This window comes from Harmonia axyridis, chromosome 2 (genome assembly GCF_914767665.1).
Source record: "Harmonia axyridis chromosome 2, icHarAxyr1.1, whole genome shotgun sequence".
NCBI classification, from domain to species: Eukaryota; Metazoa; Arthropoda; class Insecta; order Coleoptera; family Coccinellidae; genus Harmonia; species Harmonia axyridis.
In genome coordinates this window covers 5,655,222-5,677,928 of record NC_059502.1, presented here as the reverse complement: position 1 = coordinate 5,677,928, position 22,707 = coordinate 5,655,222, and the positions used below count along the sequence as shown (strand labels likewise).

Here is a 22,707-nt window from a genome sequence, read left to right as displayed (position 1 = left end):
CAATTGACTAATTGAATATTTAAGGGATGACTAAAATTTACAAGATTTCATGAATTTCTTAGAAATTGAGTTTATAAATATTTGGGGTGTTTATTTCTTTAAAACGATCCATGATTTCATCAATTAAAGATATTAGGCAGAATCATTCTTTGAGGTCGAATACAGACTTTTATTGCATTCTCTTATTACTAATTTCAACAAAACTACTGGAAAACATAAATTGATCCTTCCTGAAGAGTTGATGAAGTTATTTTGCTTTCCCTTCTTGCGAAGAACGAAATGAACCTTTTGTGGAAATAAAGCCTACACTATTTTTTAAGGAGTTTCTATTTCGATAATTCCCTGTTGGTCAACAATACAGACTTTTCGGGAGTAGTATCAAATCTACTATCGTTTTCTTCTATCGGCACTCATGTTTCTTTCTATAAACTATTTATGTTCTTCAATGTGTCCAATATGTGTTTCATGTAAAAACTGATACATCACATTTATTCTATCGGAATGAACTTATTTCACTTATGTTTTTTTCTATTGAAATGGGCTGAATCTATATGACTTTTGAGGTTTCTCTTACGAGCTGTAGCATAATCACAAATGTGGCACTTATGCTCCTTTATATTTAAATGAACAGTTTGTGCATGTTCATCGAGGGTTCTCTTCTGAAACGAAGTGTAATCGCAGAGGTGACACTTATGTGTCTTTGTATTCAAATGAATTCTTGCAATATGAGCTTTGAGGTTTCCCTTTTCAACTGAAGCATAATCACATAGGTGACATTTATTCTTTTTTATATTCAAATGAACTCCATCTATGTGGGTTTTAATGTTACAGTTCTTAACTGAAGCATAATCACAAAAGTGACACTTATATTTCTTTATATTCATATGAACTGAATCTATGTGATTTTTGAGACTCATCTTGTGAGCTGTTACATAATCACATATATCACACTTGAGGTTCTTTATATTCAAATGAACTGATTCTATATGCTTCTTAATGTGTGCATTCCGAACTGAAACATAATCACATGAGGGACACTTATGTTTTTTTATTTTCAAATGAATCGCTTCTATATGCTCTCTAATGTGTTCCTTCTGAACTGAAGCAAAATCACATAAGTGACACTTATGTCTCTTTATATTCAAATGAACCGATTCCATATGCTCTCTCAAACGTCTTTTCTGAATTGAAGCATAATCGCAGTAATTACACTCATGTTTCTTTATATTCAGACTGACAGTTCCGATATTTTCTTTTAGATGAACCTTCTGAACTGAATCATTATCACACTTGAGTTCGATCTTTTCAGAAGTATATTCCCGATTATCAAGTACAATTTTCCGATTAATATCATCCTCATAAAAATTACTGCCCTTTTCTAAATTGACATTAGAGGATTCATTTTCTTTTGGATGAGAGAAAACATTCTTTGCATCTATGTTTTGAAGTTCTTCGACTGCATCAAATTGAAAAACATGTGAATTTCTCTTGTAAATCTCATTTCCATCTATAAATTCTTCAACTATGTCCAAATCTTCGATTTTCAGGCCTGCAGAGGTCTCTTCACCTACATATTGTGCTCTAGAATAGAACAAACAGTATGAAACTATAATGTTGTATATGTTGGGAGTAATTTTACAATTTGTGTTTGAGATACATAATTGAATATTGAGATCTGGATTAGTCCAAAATTGAAAAACTGAACTGTACTTCCATTTATACACTGGAAATTTTTTTTTTAGTGGATTGAATATACCTACAATTTCAAGTAATGGACAGGATCAATTGAAAATACTCACTTGTAGTTAACTAATAATTTTTTGGTCTCATCAAAGAGTTTATCGCGGTTGACCCTTTGTCTTTCCCTATTAATAAAATTGTCATTGGTTCCTTCAGTTGTACCTTCTCTGAAGAATGATTCAGATTTGTCTGTCATTTTCTTGAATCATTTCATTTGAATTCTCTGAAAATAAATTACCAATAAAATGAGTAACTCAGACTGATATATATTGAAATTCCAATCATATTCAATACGATGAATGAATTATTTTCAGTTGTTCTTTTGATGAAATAATTTTGATAAATTAGTTAAATTATTTTTTATATTTTCCATGAGTATGGCCTACAATTCCTTCCATAATTCTATAATAACTGATTATATCCAATAGAAACAACAGCACTTGAAAAAATTGAAATATATAACAAATGTGGCATGATTTGTATTTTATTCATTTAATATTCGGACATACATTTATTTCCTAGAACATACTGTTCTGGTATTGGAGAGTTTTTCTTTAAAAAAACGAAAAGTGGTTTGAGAAATTTATGTAAACAAAACCCTCAAATACCTTGATTTCTGAGTTGTGACCAGAGAAATAGAAGAACGCCTTGCTCTGGTCAGAATAGAGCTCTATTCTGTGCTCTGGTTCTGACTCTAAGAACATAGAGTACTTGTTCTAAGCCTTAGAATAAATGCTTTCCAGTCAAGCTAAGCGCTACTTGTAATCACAGATAATCTACACTAATTTCTCCAGAACACTGTTGATCACGAATTCAATGAAAGCTCGTTATAATATTTTATATGCGGATATATAATATGAGTGTGTGTATCTATGATCTTGACTACAGAATACTAATGGTAACCTCATAGACCTAATATCATTTAGGTCTATGCGTTTATGGGTAACCTGAACAATTTGTCAATTGTCATGTGTCTCCTAGGACCTGAGACCTGATTCATGAGTGCGTATCAATATGAAAAAACCTTATAATTATAAATCGAATCACAAATTCTCGAAACAATCTGTGAAATAGTAAAATTTTTTTTATGTAATAATCGAGATTACTTATTTTGTTTTTCTTTTTTATTCGATTTGTTTTTGAAATCTCTTTTGTCCTTCCTTCACTATATTATAAACATTTTAGGATTTCGATATACGTGGAAATAGTATCATATGTATTGATCCAAAATGAAAGTGGAAACGAATGAAACGGATAAGTGAGTACCTAACTATATATGTATATTTGGAAGAACATGCTTCCTTGGACTCAAAAATGCATATTCTTTTAGCCACATAATCTATTAGTGCTCAATGATTAACAAATAGGGACTTACAATTTGAGTAATGAAGAAGCAACTGAATTATTGCCTAGTAAAAGCTCAAAGGCAGCGTTCTCATTGAAATCTTTCTGTAAGGATTGCTAGCTCAATATAGACCTCAGTCTGAGCATAAAATCGTTACTGATAAGAACAATATGATAAAAAGAATGAATTCTTTCTATGATTCAAAATCATCCAGATCTCTTTTTTGATAAGAGCTATGAATGGTAGAAGAAAAATTTTTGTCATTTGATTATGGTTTTCAAATATAACAAGACCTTCACTTTTGAATTGTTATTGATTCCACTCAGATCATTTTTATCTTAAAAAGATCGTTCGTCTTAGAAGAAGGTGAGAGAAATGTTTGGCAACTTTGCAATATCTGAAGACCATAAAAATGGTCTTATACTATAAGGTTTGACTCACTAATGACAAATCCTTGTTCAAATTTAGTTTTGTCGGAGCAGTCATAAAAACAATAGCTACATTCAAAAAGAATTATGATAACAAATTAATAAATGAATATTATTTGTGTTACACCTCAAAAATGTAATAATAGATATTGAAGTAGCAATTCTTATGGCTGAATTTGGAGAAATATGGCTGAAAAACAGCAAGTTATGTTTTCATGATCAATTAATTCTTTTATAGACATCTTGTGTTAAGTTTGCGGGAAATTAAATTGAAATGTTGTAACTACAACTTCAGTTAAATACTTTAACCTCATATTTCATAATAATAAAATAAATGAAATAAAATCATCATGGTTCCATTTGTTTTAGAACTATTGAGTGTTCAGAACTTGAAGACAACTTCAAGACTCATTTGGAAAAAAAAGTTGTTCATATCTCTGAACAATTGATGGATGAGAATGGAGTTCATGAGAAGAGAGAGCAGTTGGAAAATGTTTTTGAAAATGACTTGATATATCCTTTCAATAATGATGATTCCTTAAACATAAAAGAATCACCGAAATTCCTTGAAGATTCTTCCAATTCAAGTATGAAGAAACATAAGTGTCATCTGTGTGATTTTGCTACAAAACATAAAAGATCACTAAAACAACATGTAAATTCTGTTCATATAAATTTGAAGGAACATGAGTGTCACATGTGTGATTATGCTACAAACTATAAATATTTAATCAAACAACATATAAAACGTGTTCATACCAATGTGAAAGAACATGGGTGTCACATGTGTGATTATGCAGCAAATAGGAAAGCACTTCTCGATAATCATATTAATTCTGTACATTTGAATATAAAGAAATTTAAATGCCACCTGTGTGATTTTGCAGCCAATACGAAAACGCATCTCAAACAACATATAGATTCTGTTCATTTGAAATTAAAAGGACATAAGTGCCACCTTTGTGATTATGCTGCAAATCAGAAAGTGAATCTCAAACAACATATAAATTCATTTCATTTGAATTTGAAGAGACATAAGTGTCACATGTGTGATTATGCTACAAATAATAAACAATTACTTGAACAACATATAGATTCAGTTCATTTGAAATTGAAAGAACATAAGTGTCACCTGTGTGATTATGCTGCAAATCTGAAACAGCATCTTAATCGACACATTAATTCTGTTCATTTAAATTTGAAAACACACAAATGTCACTTGTGTGATTATGCTGTGAATCGTAAAGAATTACTTGAACAACATATAAATTCAGCCCATTTAAATTTGAAGCAATATAAGTGTCATCTGTGTGATTATGCTGCAAATCAGAATGTCAATCTCAAACGACACATAGATTCAGTTCATATAAATTTGAAGGAGCATAAATGTCATATGTGTGATTTTGCTGCTAATCAGAAAGTTTTTCTCAAACAACATATCGATGCTGTTCATTTCAATTTGAAGAAACATAAGTGTCACCTGTGTGATTATGCTACAAACTATAAATATTTAATCAAACAGCATATAAATCATGTACATTTAAATTTGAAGGAACACAAGTGTCACATGTGTGATTATGCTACAAATAGAAAAGTGCTTCTCAATCATCATATCAATTCTGTACATTCAAATATGAAGAAACATAAATGTCACCTGTGTGATTATGCTGCAAATCAGAAAATTCATCTCAAACATCATATAGATTCAGTTCATTTGAAATTGAAGGAACATAAGTGTCACCTCTGTGATTATGCTGCAAGTCAGAAAATGCATCTCAAACAACATATAGATTCTGTCCATTTGAATTTGAAGAAACATAAGTGTGACATGTGTGATTATGCTACAAATTATAAACAATTACTCGAACAACATAAAGATTCAATCCATTTGAAATTGAAAGAACATAAATGCCACCTGTGTAATTATGCTGCAAATCTGAAAGAGAATCTCAAAAAGCATATAGATGCTGTTCATTTGAATTTGAAGAAACGTAAGTGTCACATGTGTGACTATGCTACAAATAATAAACAATCATTGGAACAACATATAGATTCAGTTCATAAAAATCTCAACCAACATATGAATTCTAATGATTCAGATATGAAGCAACATGTGTCAACCGAAAATTCGAAACACAAAGATTCGATTCATTTCAATGAACATGGTTACACCCAAAATCAGAACAGTTAATTAAAATCTTAATCAACATATGAATTCTAATGATTCAAATATGGAGCAACATGTCTCAACCAAAAGTTTAAATCATATGGATTCGATTAATTTCAAAGAACATAGTTTTACTGAAAATTAGAACATGGTAATAAAACAAAATATAGATTCTGTGCATTTAGAATAAATGCAGTGTGGATATCATATCTTTGGTTTCAATGTAAATTATAAAAGTATCTCCCAACAACATATATCTATATATATATCCTGTTTAATTAATAATTAAAATTGAAGCAACATATGTGATTATGCTTTCAATCTCCCAAATATCAATGTTCCAAATTCCATATAGATTCCTCTCTTGTAAATAAAGTTTGTAATGTTTCTTTTACGACCACTCAATATGCTTTTGAAATATGAATCGAAGAAAAGTTAATAATAAATATGAGTTTCTGATGAAAAGTGTAGGTGACGGATTATATTATTTCGAAGTGACATGTACTTTTCGATATCAATTATATGTACATATTATTTTAACGATCCAAAGAAAGGTAAGGTTTATAAACTTTGATTGCAAGTTTGTTAATATCATTAATGTTGATAATTTATCAAATAATTCATTATTGTTTAATAATTTGATGAGCTAGTTATGAGCATTTGATAAATATATTCATTTGAGATCTTGTTTGGAATCTCCATAAATTAGTTTATCCATATTGTGTATATATAAAAGAGGGTCTATGGATATTATGTAAGGGGATCACGTTCAAACGACTGCACCAAATTGGATAATTCTTTTTTTGTTGTGTTCATTAATGTCATGAGAAGGTTTATACAACAAAATATTTCGGAAAAATCGCACGGAAAAGAAAAATAAGCCTTTCCTTTTTCATCAGGCCGAGTGAACAATCATAGGGTAAAATTTGACAATTCTAAGGATATATTGCCTGACAGAACGTGCGAAGCAGGTGCGGGCAGTTATATATATAAAATATAAAAAAATATATATATACCTTAGTAAACTTTGAGTGTACATATTCATTTAATTGAAATATTATGGGACTCCTAGAATTTTATCTGTTTTTGACAGTGAATGAATTGAGACACTGAAATACTTGAAATTATTCACCAAAGACTAATTATATCTACTCGTCCTTTTTGAACACTGTTTCATTTCAAAGTCTCCAATTAATTAATTCATTCATTTGAATTAAACAATAGTTATCCTATGTTTTTAATTTCTTGAGTGTGTCGTATACGATTTGATGAATACATTTTATTTATTTGCTATTTCAATTTCTTTCTTGTGGAATTCATGGATTAGATTTTTAAAAGATTTTGGGTGTCAATGGAATCCTTATAACATATGGTATACAGAACGAGTAGTATGATATGTATTTCTTCAAAATGAAAGTGAAGGCAAATTTTAAGAAAATTGACAGGTTAGGTCAGTACGCTCTATTAGTGTGACGTCACACACCGCCATTTTTGGTTCTCCTGTCAGTGTTCGGAATCCAAACAAATAAATTGTCATTCAAATTAGTACGGTGTCATTGAAGGAATTGGCTTTTTTTTATAAATAAGAGGATTTGAGGAACGATTTCAGTATTAATTGATAAACAGAAGGAACGAGGTTAATACCATAAATAATAATTAAAAAATGAAGTTTTATTTTAAACATTATACTACAGTTTAGGCCTTAAACTTCTTTCTTCATTATATGATCCTCACTCGGAAGAAGTCGTTTTGAATTTTCATCACTTGCTTGAGATAAATGTGTTTGTATTACTCTTTCAACATTTATAAGCATCCATTATAACATCAATAAAAATTAAGAATTCATGATTGAGATAGGACTGAAAAAAAAAACAGAATATTTTATTGTATGTACAAACTTATCATTTTCAACTTTTGAGGTCATTTGGTTCATCAAAAAAATTAAGTGTTTCCTGAGTTTTGCAGAATGATTTTTGTTATAGCTTCAAGTAGATATCATGAAGAGAGTTATTCATTTTAATTAACCATATTCTCTTTGAATAATAAATATAAATAATCTCGAGATATCATTCAAAATGGAGAATATAGACTAAGATGCCAAGAAATACAGGAGTTAATTTTTTTTATTTTATCAATAGCAAGATGTCAGCGATTGAAGGAAATTGTCATTGCCAGACTGTTAAAATAAACCTTTTATTGATTACAAAACAAATTTTGAGATTGTATCACAAACATTTGATTGTACACTATAAAATTCATTATTAAATGATTATTTTGAATTAAAATAAAAAAATAGAATAAATGCCAATGAACATGAATATAACACATGGAAATTTAATTGAAAACCACCAAAATCAATTCTTATTAGGAATAAAATAAATATCCACAATTAGAATAAGTACATCAGCAACCCGGCCGACCACCAAAGAGATGGTATGAGAGTTGGACGTCCACATCGCAAGAGGCTGGATGAACAAGAGATGACAAGACATGGTCTTAAGAATAAGGAAGAAGAAGAAGAACATCAGCAACATAGCAAAGAGTTGACAACACAAACTTTAAAAATTCAATATTCATCTCTCATATGATCTGCTCAGATGTTAGCAAACTTTTTTCACAATCATATTGAAATTATTAAAAGAGTTTGCAGACATCTGAACAGATCATATGAGCGATAAATATTAATGAGATTTTTTCAGATGAAAATATTCAGACTATGTTCTATTATTTCAAGAGATCTTAATTTCATTTTTTCAAAATATTTTCAATTATTTTGATGATTTCTTCGATTTCGCTTATATTTCATTGATATTACTAGTAGATATTAAGTAATCTTATCCCTGTGAAATTGTATGTGTGAAAAGTATACTACCACCCCCAGTAAGAAACATGAAATGAGAAGCAATTTGAAAATAATTCATCTTAGACACAACTAGACAAAAAAAGAAATAGGCTATCAGAAATGAAAAAAAATTGGGCGCATGAAAAAATGGACTTAGGTATTGAAATTCTTCAAAGGTCATTTTTCAAAAATTGCAGTGACTTTTGGACCCCCTGTAGACTGATCCGTAAATTTGCAGAAGACTTGAAAACTTTTCGGGAATTCAAAACAATTATCAATTATCTTGAACGGTTTTCAAGATCTTTAGTTTAAACCATTATAATATAATCATGAAATTTTTCAAAAAAAGTACCACACATAAATGATACAAGTGGGGTATTTTGAAATCAGAATTTCTAGAGATCATGATTATGATATGAAAATTCGGCATTGCCATTTGAAAAACCAGGGACGTATGGTGCGTAAGGTGTTTCACCACTTTCAGACCAGCCTGTAGGCTCAAAAATAATTTAAGCTTATGCGCTAACTGATGTTGAATTAGTCAAAATTGGAATCATTCTCGACCGATCAAGTACTTATACTATTGACACACCCTGTATATAGTAGTAGTTTAGCAATACATACCCAAATAGTTGCCTATGATATACACAAAGACATTTTTCAGGAATATCTTTATTCAATCTATTCCATTCCATATGTATCTTATTCCAAATTTCCTCATCAGAAGAATGATCACTATCATATGCTCTTTCAAAATATGATCTTAATTCACTTTTATATTTATTTTCTATTGTATCAATAAGAGCTTTAGAATTTATAGGTTTAGCAGGATCAAAAATTCTTTGTATGTATGTAAGAATGTCCTTGTTATTCACTTTTTTTCCCACCTTAATGAACTCCTTCACAAATACATCTCTCCATAGGTCCTGATTTTTGTCTCTTTGTATGCAAGAGCTATATAAGAAAACAAAATAATATCCTAATCTACTTTTCAAATCACCTTCAATAAAATTTACCAGCACTTTTTGGATTGCTATTTTTGACATATTATCTGATAATTTTAATTGATATCCACATCCTTTAGAATAACTATTAGTAAGTGTAGATATCATTTGACAGACCTCCGTTTTATTATTCTCTTTTCCTACATTTTCTCCGTCATTGCTTTCAGTTTCAATTATTCCTTTCGATTGTTCGACAATAAAGCAGTTTGTATTGCTTTTTTCAATTGCATTGCCTGGTAATATATCTGACCCTATTATTTCAACTTTAGGAATTATTTTAGGTAGTTTATTTTTCTTGATGGTTTCAATATTTTCAAGTACTTCATGACTTTCTGATTCAATTATTTCTTCAGACTGCTCAAGTAAGGAATCAGTTTTTTCATCATTTACTCTTAAGACTGTAGGTACTTTTTTAGGAAACCAGTTTTTTCTATTTTTTTTACTCACATTTGTTACTTCTACATTGTTTTTGCGTTCAATTTTTTCGTCAGATTGGTCAACTGAGGAGTTCTCTTCGCTTTTTGAATCGAAGTCATTTCGGACTTCATATATACCAACAGATGGAATAGGCTCCAGGTTCATATCAACTGAATGTTTCGAAAAAAATGATGTCCATCTCTTTTCTTGTTCCTTTTTGAATTTCAAGGTATTTTTTTGGAATTCAATTATATTATCGTCGTCTCCAGAAAAACTAACAGGATCCATAATTCAAACTAACAAGTCAGTATCTATTAATCAATCACAGCTATATTAGTGCCCTAATCAAAATACAGAAAGGTAATGAAATTATCTACCTATCTATGGATGAAATAAGATTGCATCTTTCCACGATAATTGATATTTGATTATAAAAAATTGTCATGGAGTCTTCCCGCCTAAAATTTTTTTTTAGGCGCACGCATAGACCTAATATCTATATGTGATTTAGTTCTATGATGAAATTAGAGTTTTATTACTCTATGAATTCATCTAACCTAAAAGAAATCATAGATTAATGAAATATTGATTTGTCATATTTTGGGGTTTGGAGTGTTTATTAATATGAAAAAACCATCTGAATTGAATCACGAATTCTCGAAAGAATCTGCTAAATAGTAAGATTTATTTCCTAACTTCATGAAATAATGATGATTAATTTTTCTTTATTTCTTTTTGATATTTTTTTCAAAACCTCCATTCTCATTCCTTCACTATATTATTAATATTTTAGGATTTTGGTGTACGTAATAGGAGTAGAGTCATATATATTGTTCCAAAATGAATGCGGAATCAAATGAAATAGATAAGTAAGTACCTTTTTATATACATATTTCAGAAAGAACATACTTTTTCAAAGGTATCTGATATGATTAAATTTAGTTGGAAGTAATTTCATTAGGGTGAAAAATGTAATGCATATTCTTAAACCAGGCTCTCGTTTTTGAGCATTCGAGACACCTTCCAGTTGAGCAGTCAAGTTCAGTCTTTGATGTACAGTCGATCTGCCTGAATGTAAATAGACTGGAAGCCATCTTCTAAAGAGCCTGGTGTATGGGCGCCTTTATAGTTACATAATCTATAATTTTTCAACAAATAGTGAATATAACCTTGAGAAATGATGAAGCAACTCGATTCCTTAGTAAAAGCTGATTGGCAACCTTCACATTGAATATTCATATCATGAAATCTTTTGAGTTGGAAATGTTTATATATGATCAAAATACAGTTCATTTCTACCTACTTTGCTTCTATAAGGATAGTAGATGTAGTAGAGTTAAATGAGTTAGCTCAAAACAGAAATAACTACCTAAGAAATCATTCATTTTGAATTTGGTTAGGGCTTAACTAGTAATCCACTTTTTTGATAAAAGCATTCGACAGCAGATTTTTTAATTCAATTATAAGGTGGATATTGTATTTTCAACAAAATCAGGAGAAAATTTTCCCATTTCCGGGAACAAAGAAGAACCATTTGTAATACTGCCTCTCGTTAACATCTGTAGATTTAACTTATATTTTTATCAATTGAAAAACATTTTTTGGTAGAAAAGCATGAGAGATTTCTTTAGGAATGTCGGTATATCTGATAGCCGTAAATTGTTTCAAATGATACGGTTTGACTCACTGATGACAATGAGATTCATTGACAAATCAATAGTATAATAAATGTATTTAAATTATCATGGTTTATTTTGTTTCAGAACTGTTGAGTGTTCAGAGATTGAAGAGAACTTCAGGTCTCAATTGAAAAAAAATGAAGATATTTCCAAACAATTCATTGATGAGAATGAAGTTCATGAGAGGATTGTAGACTTGGAAAATGATGATGATTCTTTGAATATAAAAGAATCACCCAAATTATGTGATGAATCTTCTTATTCAAATACGAAGAAACATCACTGCCGCCTGTGTGATTATGCTACAAAACAAAAAAGAACGCTCAAACAACATGTAAATTCTGTTCATATAAATTTGAGGGAACATGAGTGTCACCTGTGTGATTATGCGACCAATCAGAAAGCTTGTCTCAAACTACATATAGATTCAGTTCATTTCAATTTGAAGGAACATAAGTGTCACCTGTGTGACTATGCTGCAAATCAGAAAGTGTTTGTCAAACAACATATTGCAGCTGTTCATTACAATTTGAAGGAACATAAGTGTCACCTGTGCGATTATGCTTCAAACTATAAAAATTTAATCAAACAACATATTGCAGCTGTTCATTACAAATTGAAGAAACATGTATGTGATATGTGTGATTTTGCTACTAACAGAAAAGTGCATCTCAAACAACATATAGATTCTGTTCATTTGAAATTGAAGAAACATAAGTGTCACCTCTGTGATTATGCTGCAAACCATAAAGGCAATCTCATGAAACATGTAAATTCAGTTCATTTAAATTTGAAGGAACATAAGTGTTACATGTGTGATTATGCTACAAATATTAAACAATTACTAAAACAACATATAGATTCAGTTCATTTGAAATTGAAAGGACATAAATGCCACCTGTGTGGTTATGCTGCAAATCAGAAACAGAATCTCAAAAGACATATTGATGCTGTTCATTTAAATTTGAAGACACATAAGTGTCATCTATGTGATTATGCTGTAAATCGTAAAGAAATGCTTGACCAACATATAAATTCAGCTCATTTAAATTTGAAGCAATATAAGTGTCACATGTGTGATTATGCTACAAATCAGAAAGCTAGTCTCAAACTACATATAGATTCAGTACATTTCAATTTGAAGGAACATAAGTGCCACCTGTGTGACTATGCTACAAATCAGAAAGTTTTTCTCAAACAACATATTGATGCTGTTCATTTCAATTTGAAGAAACATAAGTGTCACCTGTGTGATTTTGCTACAAACTATAAATATTCAATCAAACAACATATAAATCATGTTCATTTACATTTGAAGGAACATAAGTGTCACACTTGTGATTATGCTACAAATAATAAACAATTAATCGAACAACATATAGATTCAGTTCATGTAAATCTCAATCATGTAAATTCTAATGATTCAGATATGGGGCAACATGTGTTAACCGAAAATTCAAAACATGAAGATTCGATTCATTTCAATGAGCATGATTATGCCGAAAATCAGAACATGGTAATAAAACAAGATATAGATCTTGTCCATTTAGAATAAATGCACAATGGATGCAATCTTTTCGATTCCAATGTAAATTATGAAAGTATCTCCCAAAACATCTATATTCTGTTTATTTAAAATTGAATCAACATATGTGATTATGCAGCAACAGTGCTTTCAATATCGATGTTCAAAATGCCATATAGATTCCTTTCATGTAAATAAAGTCTGAAATGTTTCTTTTGGGATCACTCAAAATGCTTGAATATGACTGAAAAAGAGTTAACAGTAAATAAAATTTTCTGATGAACAGTAAATTGTTGGTTAATATATTTAATTTATTCATTTTGATTATAAGTCTCATTATTACAGTCTACACAATCATTAAGTTTATAAAATTAGATTGTAAAAAGTTTGTTTATATTATAAATGTTTATAATTTTTTGAACAATTATTGTTTAATAATGTGATAAGATAGTTAATGACCATTTGATGAATATATTAATTCAAGAGAATGTTGGAACATTCATTATCATTTAAATAAATAAATAAAATGAAAATGTAGTTTTTTATAAAATCCATTCTCAATTCTTTTTGTTTTAGAAAATCTTGATTTATGTTCGCATTATTAATTTATTTCCTAGCTTAGGGTCATACTTGATTTAATTCGTATCTTGTATGTATTCAGTTCATTCAAATTTGAAGGATCATAACGTATAAGAATGTAAAAAAAACGACACCAATGTTTCAGATTATTAAAAGAAGTATTTTTCTTTAACATTCCTGAATTGCTTCCTTGAAAATATTTGACCATCAGTTTTAGAAAAAGGATCAATTTTGTAGCACTTGTCCCAGTTTTTGTGTTGATTCATGTTATGTCTTTTAATAAGTTTACCTATTTTGTCAGTCAATTAAGAGGGGAGGTGTGTTCTCCCGTTAAAAATTATTTTTGGAGTACTCTGTGATCCTATCTCTGTTCTCTAGTGTTTAAGAATCTTTTTTTCTTTAAGAATCGTTCGATTTATTCCGAGATACAACCTTCCGATCATAAGTATTGTCTTAAGTGTTTCCATTTCTCCTCAATATATTTTGACTCACATATATGTCAGGCTCTATTTACAAGTGTGTTGGTCACTACTCATTTCTCGTTTTTATTGTAAGACCCCGTACACTCATCATGCAAATTAATTTTTATGAAATATATTGAATCTTCAGATACATGGATATGGGAAGTGCAACAAAATTTTATTTTTACGCCTCTTACAACCACCAATTCGTATTTCAGTTCAATATCTCATATGTAAACGATTAACCGATCAACTTTTATGAATTTATTTATCATTGGTATATTTTGTTAAATTACGATAAAACCACAATAGTTGTGTGATATACGCCACTGGGTCCAGACATTCGTTCGAGAATCTTCGGTGGTTCTAGCAACGCAATGCCGGCAGCAAGTTCACATCATTCATCATTTGACGTATAGACAAATAAATTCATTTCTCTATGAATTGAAGTAAATTAACCTTAGCCTGAAATTAATTAATTTCAGTTGAAAGTATCTCAAAACAATATTGTTTATTATATTCTACATAAATCGAATAGGACGTACATCGAAGTAGTAAGTTTTATTCTCTTTTTTTATGAAATAAAATGTTTCTTGATGCACTACCTAATTATGTTCTTTTAAACTTCCCATATTATGATTTTAGTATTTATCGAAAGCCACATGCACGGAAGTTGTATTATAAGTACTGTTCAAGAATGAAATTCGAGACAAATAAAATTGATGAGTAAGTACTTATCTTAATCGTATATAATTTAGTGAAAATATGTTTTCTTCTAATCAAGAGGTACATAGTGTGATTGAATTTAGTCGAAAATGGTGAATACAAGTTCTTCAAGGTGGATGATCTAATGCATGAACTCCCCTAGTTGCAGAATCAATGAATAATGTTTGTTTAACTTCAGAAATGAAAAAGCAACCGAAAATATTCCCAATAAGAGCTTGACTTCAGCAATTTTGTGTGTGTGTCACAATTATCTTTGTCATCACCTTGTGCCCGTTTTTGAATTTCTGTTTTATCTTACCAAGTCAACTTCTTGATTTGCTCCTTTTCCTAACTCACTCAAAGGAATCAAATTTTCTGGATGCAATTCTTCGGTTCGGATTGCCGAGTTCAGGTTTTTCGGACAATACATATCATATCATATCAGCAAATAAACTTTATTATCATTATTATTTTACCAATTGGAGCCGTTCGGGTTATAGGGTACTTCGTATTATCCAGAGCTTGGATTATCCAAACATTACTGTATATGTAGGTGTTGTTTACAAAAAAAAGGTATGCCTCTGCTTTCTTTTGAAATAAAAATTATTTTTAGAATTCTCATTCATTTCTGAGCAAATTTGTTGTTTTGATTTTATTTCAACTGAAGCATCGTTTTAGCTGGGAAAAATTAAAAAACTTTTTATTTCAGGGTTAATGGAAAAGACTATACAGAATTTGGAAAGGATTTCAAGAATCATTCGGCAAAAATAGAAGATATTGCCAAACAATTCACTGATGACATTGGAATTCATGAGAGGACAGTATACTTAGAAAATATTAATGGAAATGACTTGAGTCACAAAGATGTTCATGATGGTTCTTCAAAAACATTAGAACCACCCCAACATATACTTCACTCAAATTTGAAGGAACATAAATGCCATCTGTGTGATTATGTTGCAAATTCGAAAATATTACTTAAGCGGCATATATATTCATTTCATTTAAAACTAAAACAACATAAGTGTGACCTGTGTGATTTTGCATCACATCGAAAAGTAAATCTCCAAGAACATATAAATTCAGTCCATTTAAAGTTAAAGGAACATAAGTGTCTCCTGTGTGATTATGCTGCAAATAGGAGAACCACTCTCAAATATCATATAGATTCAGTTCATTTAAATTTGAAGGAACATGAATGTAACCTGTGTGATTATGCCACGAATCAGAAAGCTCATCTCAAAGAACATATAGATTCAGTTCATTTGAATTTAAAGAAACATAAGTGTAACTTGTGTGATTATGCTACAAATAACCAAACTGATCTAAAACTACATATAAATTCTGTTCATTTAAAATTGAAAGAACATAAGTGTCACTTGTGCGATTTCGCTACAAATTATAAAAAATTACTAAAACGACATATAAGTTCAGTTCATTTAAAACTGAAACAACATAAGTGTCACCTGTGTGATTATGACGCGAATCTGAAAAAAACCCTGAAACAACATATAAGCTCAGTCCATTTCAATTTGAAGGAATATAAGTGTCACCTGTGCGAATATGCGGGAAATCTTAAAAAGTATCTTAATCAACATATTAATTCTGTTCATTCGAATTTGAAGGAACATGAGTGTCACCTGTGTGACTATACTACATATCAGAAAAGATATCTCAAAAAACATATAAATGAAGTTCATTTAAAATTGAAACAAAATAATTGTCACATGTGTGATTATGCTTCAAATAATAAAACCACTCTCGAACAGCATATAGATTCAGTACATTTAAAGGAACATTAGTGTCGCTTGTGTGATTTTGATGTAAATTTGATAACGAATCTCAAGCAACATATAAAATCAATTCACAATTGTATAATTCTTCAAATTAAAAAGGGTGTCTCAAACACCATATCTGTATTATATTCTGTTCATTTAAATTTGAAGTATCATAAGCGTCACTTGTGTGATTTGCTACAAAAAAATTGACTTGCCTCAAACATATTGGTATGTCTTATAGGATCAATAAAGGTTATTCAAATGATTATAATAATAGAAAATTACTATAAAGAATGTATAGGTACAGGTCTTTCAAAATTGAAAAAAACTATAACTAACTAAGAACTATAAGTCATCACTTATGGTGTTAAGACAGCATAATTACGCCCAAAATCAGAAATAAAACAACATATGTATTTATTTTTATTCATTTATTTGAAAATAAAACTATCATTCAAAAATTTTTTGTTACTATAGTTGAATTAAAATTAAATTTTTAAAATTATTGATTTTACATTTTAATTAATCATTTGATCAATCCCAAGTATTTAGTTTGCTTCACTTGAGTTAGTTTCTTACCATTAATTAACAGATGTGGGTAGATGTTGGTGTTCTATTATTAAACAGGTTACACAAATTTTTTTCATTTATCATTTATCAAGTTTGTTCGAGGTATGTACATTATAAATATCATGTCGTATAGATTCATTTCATATGTATAAAGTTTGAAGTGATTCTTTTGCGACTACTCAAAATTCTTGAAATATGAGTAAGAGAAAAGTTAATAATGAATGGAAGTTTCTGATGAACAGTGAAAATTATATTTATTTTGATGTGATATGTAATTTATTGGTTTTACATATTATTACTATCCAAACAATCATGAAGTTTATAAAATGAGATTCCATATAGTTTTCTAATATCATAATTGTTAAAAATTTATTAAACAATTATTGATCAATAATGTAATAAGCTAGTTAATAAACATTTAGTAAATATATAATAATTTAAGAAAATTATGACAAACTTGGAATCCTAGAAAGATGAAATTTCGAGTATGGATAACCAATATCCCGTGAATCATTTACTTATAATATAATAAAATAAGTCTCTAATCAAAAAGGGGTGTTCAAAATCATAAGCTTCAAGTTCAACTAAAATGTGCGTTTTTTCAAATACACGCCACTGGGCCGGGTTCGGGTATCTTCGGTGGTTCTGACTACGCAATGTCGATAGCAAGTTCACACTGTTTATTCCAAAGATTAATCTTTGGTTTATTCATAGATAGGAAGTTCTGCATAGACCTAATATCATATATGATATAATATTCTATGATTCTACTTTTCTATGATGCATATTAACCTAACCTTAAAAATATTCATTAATTACATAGATAGTGGTGTCTCAAGACAGAATTTTTTTTTATATTCTACATAAATCGAATATCAACATCAAATAAGTAAGTTTTATTATGTTTTTTTTCACTAATTGAAATTTTCTTGAAGGACTTTACAGCGTGTCTCATTTAAAAGTGCCAACTCTCAATAACTCAACAACGAATCAGAATTTGTGAAAACACTAAGACGGGTCGATTTTTGATAACAGGAGGACATGATCTGGTATACAAAGCTTGTTTTTACCCCTGGAGAGAGGGGAATTTGAATGTGAGTAGTTTTGAAGCATAAGTGTATGCATGAATTCAAATTTGTATGAACCTGTAGTTTGTGTTCTAATAAAGTGAATATTCACAAAGTTACAGGGTATTTTTCATGGAATTATGGTAACGATAAAACTAAATGAAACAGAGATGTTCTTATTGATCGTATAAATTTCTATTGAAAGAAAAATTTTTAACAATGAGTATTAGTAAAAATTTACCGCAAATGCTTTTAGTCCTCGCCATTAAATTGCATGCAACGGTTTTGCATCGGTAAGCTTGACTTAACGTTTTGCATAAGTCTGACCCTGTTTACTTTAGGCATTGGCCAGTAGAAATTATACGATCAATTAGAACATCTCTGTTTCATTTAGTTTTATCGGTACCATAATTCCATAAAAAACACCCTGTAACTTTGTGATTATTCACGTTATAGAACACAAACTGCAGGTTCATACGAATTTGAATCCATGCATACATTTGTGCTACAAAACTACCTACTTTCCCTATTCAAATTCCTGATGGGGTTGCAACCCTCTCCAGGGGGTTGTTAGTAGAAACAAGCTTTGTATCCCAGATCATGTCCCCTGTCATTAAAAACCGACCTGTCTGAGTGCTTTCACAAATTCTGATTCGTTGTTGAGTTATTGAAGTCGGACACTTTTAAATGAGACACCCTGTATAATTATTATTAATCATTTCCAAATGTTGAGTTGAATTTTGTCCTGGTTCTAAAATCCCTTTTCATATGTGTTTACATTTTTATTCCATTATGTTATTTTGAAGTTTCCATATTATTATTTCAGAATTTCTCGAAGAGCCCTGTGCACAGGAGTTTTATTATATGCATTGCTTTAGAATGGAAGTTGCGAAAAATGATGAGTAAGTATTTTAGTGAGAATATGTTTTCTTTGACTCAAGAGACACCTGAACACGATTTGTTCAAAGTGTATAATGTAGTGTATGAACACCCAGTCATAGAATCTATAATTATTCATCAAAATATAATTGTAAAATGAAAAAGCAATTGAATTTATTCCCTGTGAAAGCAGAGTGAAGCCTTCACAATGAATCAATATACAAAATGGAATATTGCCTTCAAATTACTTGAAATTTTCCATACCTAGTGATTTAGAAATGCATAAAACAAATCCTTGAGGTTATATGATCTAATGAAATTCATTAGTACTTTGCTACCACTTGTGCTTCATTTGAATAGTGAATCGGTTCAAAACTGACAGTAGTTAGTAATTATATTAAAACCGCTAAAAATAACTAATTTTGAATTTTGTCAGGACTTGAATGAATGCTTTAAGACTTATTTTTAAGGTGATAGTAACTATCAAGTTGTTTATATGGTTACAGTTCCAGCGATAGTTACTATCACCTTGAAAATGAGTCTTTACAAATGATTTTTGTGAATGGATGGTATTTATTTTTTCACGTTGAGGAACTTTCAATTGGATGTTGAAGTAATACAGGTATGATCAGACAGTTCCTCATTGGGACCTTGCCATCTTAACTAAAAAATCTTTCAACCTCATTTTAAATACATAAAGTGATTTTGAATCCTAATTGGAGTATCAAGCTTGTTATACATATATAATAATAATAAAAATTATTATTATTATGATAACAATAATAAAAATTATTATTATCACATACTCAAGTACACAGCCAAAATACATACGATAAATATATAATTATACTTTTAATCAGTTAAGTGACTGTAAAAATGTGTTGACATAAAATTGAGACAGGTTGAATATTACCATTAGTATGAATCATCAAATATTATATTTAAATTGATAAAAGCTATTAATTATATTAACATTATCATGGTTTCATTTGTTTCAGAAATATTGATAGTTCCGAATTTGAAAAGAACTTCGAAATTATTTTAGAAAAAATGGAAAATATCGTTGGACAATTCATTGATGAGAAAGAGGTTCATGAGAAAACAGTACACTTAGAAAATGTTAATGGAAATCCCATGAAACCTTTTTCCAAACACAATGGGTTCCATGGTGAATTCATGAAATTCATGAGCAATTCAAAAACAAAAAAAAAACCCCAATTTTATAAAGAACCAATTGATTCAAATACGAAGCAACACAAGTGTCACTTATGTGATTATGTTACGAATCAGAATGTGAAACTCAATCGACACATAAATAGAGTTCATTCAAGTTAAGTGTCACCTGTGTGATTATACTACAAATCGTAAAGTGAATCTCAAACAACACATAAATTATGTTCATTTGAATTTGAAGAAACATAAGTGCCACCTGTGTGATTTTGCTTCAAATCAAAAAGTGCATCTCAGACGACACATGAATTGTGTTCATTTGAATTTGAGGGAACATAAGTGTCACCTGTGTGATTATGCTGCAAATTGGAAAATGGATCTCCAAAAACATATAAATTCCGTTCATTTAAAATTGAAGCAACACAAATGTCACCTGTGTGACTTTGCTGCAACTAAGAATAATAATCTCAAACAACATATGAATGCCGTTCACCTAAAATTGAAGGAACATAGGTGTCACCTGTGTGATTATGCTGCAAATCTGAGAGGGAGTCTCAGAAGACATATAGATGCTTATCATTCAAATCATTCAAATTTGAACGTACGCAAGTGTCATCTGTGTGATTACGTTACAAATTTCAAAAAAAATCTTAAACAACATTTGAGGTCAGTTCATTTAGAATTGGAACAACATAAGTGCCACCTATGTGAGTACATTACAAATGAAAAAATGGTATTAAAACAACATATAAACTCGATCCACTTCAATGAACATGATTACACTAAAACTTTGATTTTCAATGAACATAATTATGCTAAAAATTAGAAAATGATAATGAAATAATATATAGATTCTGTTTATGTAAAACTGAAGATAGGTGATTAAGCTTAGTCTATAAAATGTTTTCATCTAATTATGAAGTAATTGAATGTCATATTGATTTGTACCATTTAAATAATGTTTTAAAAATACATCAAATCAGATTCAACCAACCATAATGTATATAAAATAAAATGAGATTGTATAGAGCTTGTTTCTAATATATATATTTTTTATTTTATTATTAGCTTTCATTTTATAAATTTGAGCCTTTGATTGTAATCAATATAAAATCATTCTATGCTAAGTTTTAACGGTCGGACTGGAATTGAAAATTAGAACTACATTGAAAGAAAATTACCTTGAAAAAATGGTAATCTTTGTGATGAGACACCCATCCCTTGCTCTTATATCAAGGTCATGGAAAAATGTTTGTATACTAATAGGTAATAAATTCCGATCGCGAAATTAGAACTTTGATACATGTCCCTGGGATCAGAAACTTGGTTCGGTTATCGCAATACTGGCAAGCAAGTTCACACCATTTATACAGTATGTTGTATAAGAATAAGTTGTAAATATTATGGAGTTCTATGTTTATATAATTATTGTGCGTAATGAGATGGCTAAGATGCCAAAAAAGCTTGGTATGTGCACTGATTAGATTTTTTTTCAAATTTTTTGAAATATTCCTTTGGCTAGAACTTACAGGGTTCTGTAAGGTGCCGCTCTTCAGAATTGTTCGAATTCCCGCCGACTGTCGGCGTTTAAAAATGAAATAATGATTTGAGAAACAGTAAACTTTCACAAGAAATCACAATTTAGTTCATATTGATTTAATGAAATATAATGACGGACGGATATTGGTCTTTTCAGGGTAAAGGAGATTGTCACAAGCAAAGAATATAAAATATTGTCACGAGAGTCGAGAATCACAAATATAAACTATGTATACGCCATCTGAAACTCTAGTGATCTCTCAAAATAAATTTCCCGTTCTAACCCTAAGTTTCTAGGTATAAGCAGTGTTACCTTCATTGAAAAATCCGAAATCTACCTGAACGGACTTTTTTTTGAAGCAGGAAAAAAAAATTATAAGACAAATAATTCCAACAGTTTATTACAATAAAAACAAAATTTGACTATTGGTGGATTTATGCACCAGTCCTAAGAACTAAGACCTAAGAATTGAACGCTAACAAATCAATGAGGGCGTTTATGCACGTTTCCTAAGAACTAACACTAGCAGGCCAACTGTTAACTAAGGGCTCAGGTAAAATATAGAAGTGCACGTGCGCCGCATAGCATTTCAATATTAACGAGTACCAGTTTCTATCATTTTATGTTCTTTATTCGTGTTTATCGATGAAAAGTATTGGGAGTATTTGAAAAAATTAAATTTAATTTTTTCACAATAAATATCAACGTCAAACATCAAAGTATAGAACAAATAGAAAGTAGTTCGAGCACGTGCGCATGCCTTAACTAAGAACTAACAAGAGAGTGCATAAACGCCACTGAATTCTGAGGT

The 22,707-nt window shown here is 29.8% G+C and overlaps 4 protein-coding genes across 10 annotated transcripts; 2 read left to right on the top strand and 2 right to left on the bottom strand.

Annotated features, from left to right (window-relative positions):
* Positions 1–65: 65 nt before the first annotated feature.
* On the bottom strand, positions 66–2,496 carry LOC123672525 (zinc finger Y-chromosomal protein-like). Of its 2 annotated transcripts, none has more exons than XM_045606653.1 (3): positions 2,349–2,496; positions 1,800–1,963; positions 66–1,581 (listed from the first exon to the last, which is right to left on the bottom strand). In XM_045606653.1, the coding sequence occupies exons 2-3, from the start codon at positions 1,934–1,936 to the stop codon at positions 513–515; spliced, it is 1,206 nt and encodes a 401-aa protein (XP_045462609.1). In that variant the 5' UTR covers positions 1,937–1,963; positions 2,349–2,496; the 3' UTR covers positions 66–512. The 2 variants fall into 2 exon arrangements, with proteins under 2 accessions (XP_045462609.1, XP_045462610.1); XM_045606654.1 differs by having other exon boundaries at positions 2,250–2,378.
* A 147-nt stretch (positions 2,497–2,643) lies between these two features.
* On the top strand, positions 2,644–5,984 carry LOC123672520 (zinc finger protein 596-like). 5 transcript variants are annotated; one of them, XM_045606642.1, is made up of 3 exons: positions 2,644–2,742; positions 2,926–2,998; positions 3,883–5,984. In XM_045606642.1, exons 2-3 carry the CDS (start codon positions 2,970–2,972, stop codon positions 5,702–5,704), a joined length of 1,851 nt encoding a protein of 616 aa, XP_045462598.1. In that variant the 5' UTR covers positions 2,644–2,742; positions 2,926–2,969; the 3' UTR covers positions 5,705–5,984. The 5 variants fall into 5 exon arrangements, with proteins under 5 accessions (XP_045462598.1, XP_045462602.1, XP_045462599.1 ...); XM_045606646.1 differs by having other exon boundaries at positions 2,715–2,813; XM_045606644.1 differs by having other exon boundaries at positions 2,719–2,829.
* Positions 5,985–7,330: 1,346 nt separating this feature from the next.
* Positions 7,331–10,368, bottom strand: LOC123672517. The gene is made up of 2 exons (XM_045606640.1): positions 9,147–10,368; positions 7,331–7,539 (listed from the first exon to the last, which is right to left on the bottom strand). The coding sequence occupies exons 1-2, from the start codon at positions 10,229–10,231 to the stop codon at positions 7,515–7,517; spliced, it is 1,110 nt and encodes a 369-aa protein (XP_045462596.1). The 5' UTR covers positions 10,232–10,368; the 3' UTR covers positions 7,331–7,514.
* A 116-nt stretch (positions 10,369–10,484) lies between these two features.
* On the top strand, positions 10,485–21,417 carry LOC123672516 (zinc finger protein 711-like). 2 transcript variants are annotated; one of them, XM_045606639.1, is made up of 8 exons: positions 10,485–10,620; positions 10,737–10,812; positions 11,707–11,756; positions 11,787–14,741; positions 14,833–14,913; positions 15,602–18,129; positions 19,134–19,209; positions 20,185–21,417. In XM_045606639.1, exons 2-4 carry the CDS (start codon positions 10,784–10,786, stop codon positions 13,175–13,177), a joined length of 1,470 nt encoding a protein of 489 aa, XP_045462595.1. In that variant the 5' UTR covers positions 10,485–10,620; positions 10,737–10,783; the 3' UTR covers positions 13,178–14,741; positions 14,833–14,913; positions 15,602–18,129; positions 19,134–19,209; positions 20,185–21,417. The 2 variants fall into 2 exon arrangements, with proteins under 2 accessions (XP_045462595.1, XP_045462594.1); XM_045606638.1 differs by having other exon boundaries at positions 11,707–14,741.
* The last annotated feature ends 1,290 nt before the right edge of the window (positions 21,418–22,707 follow it).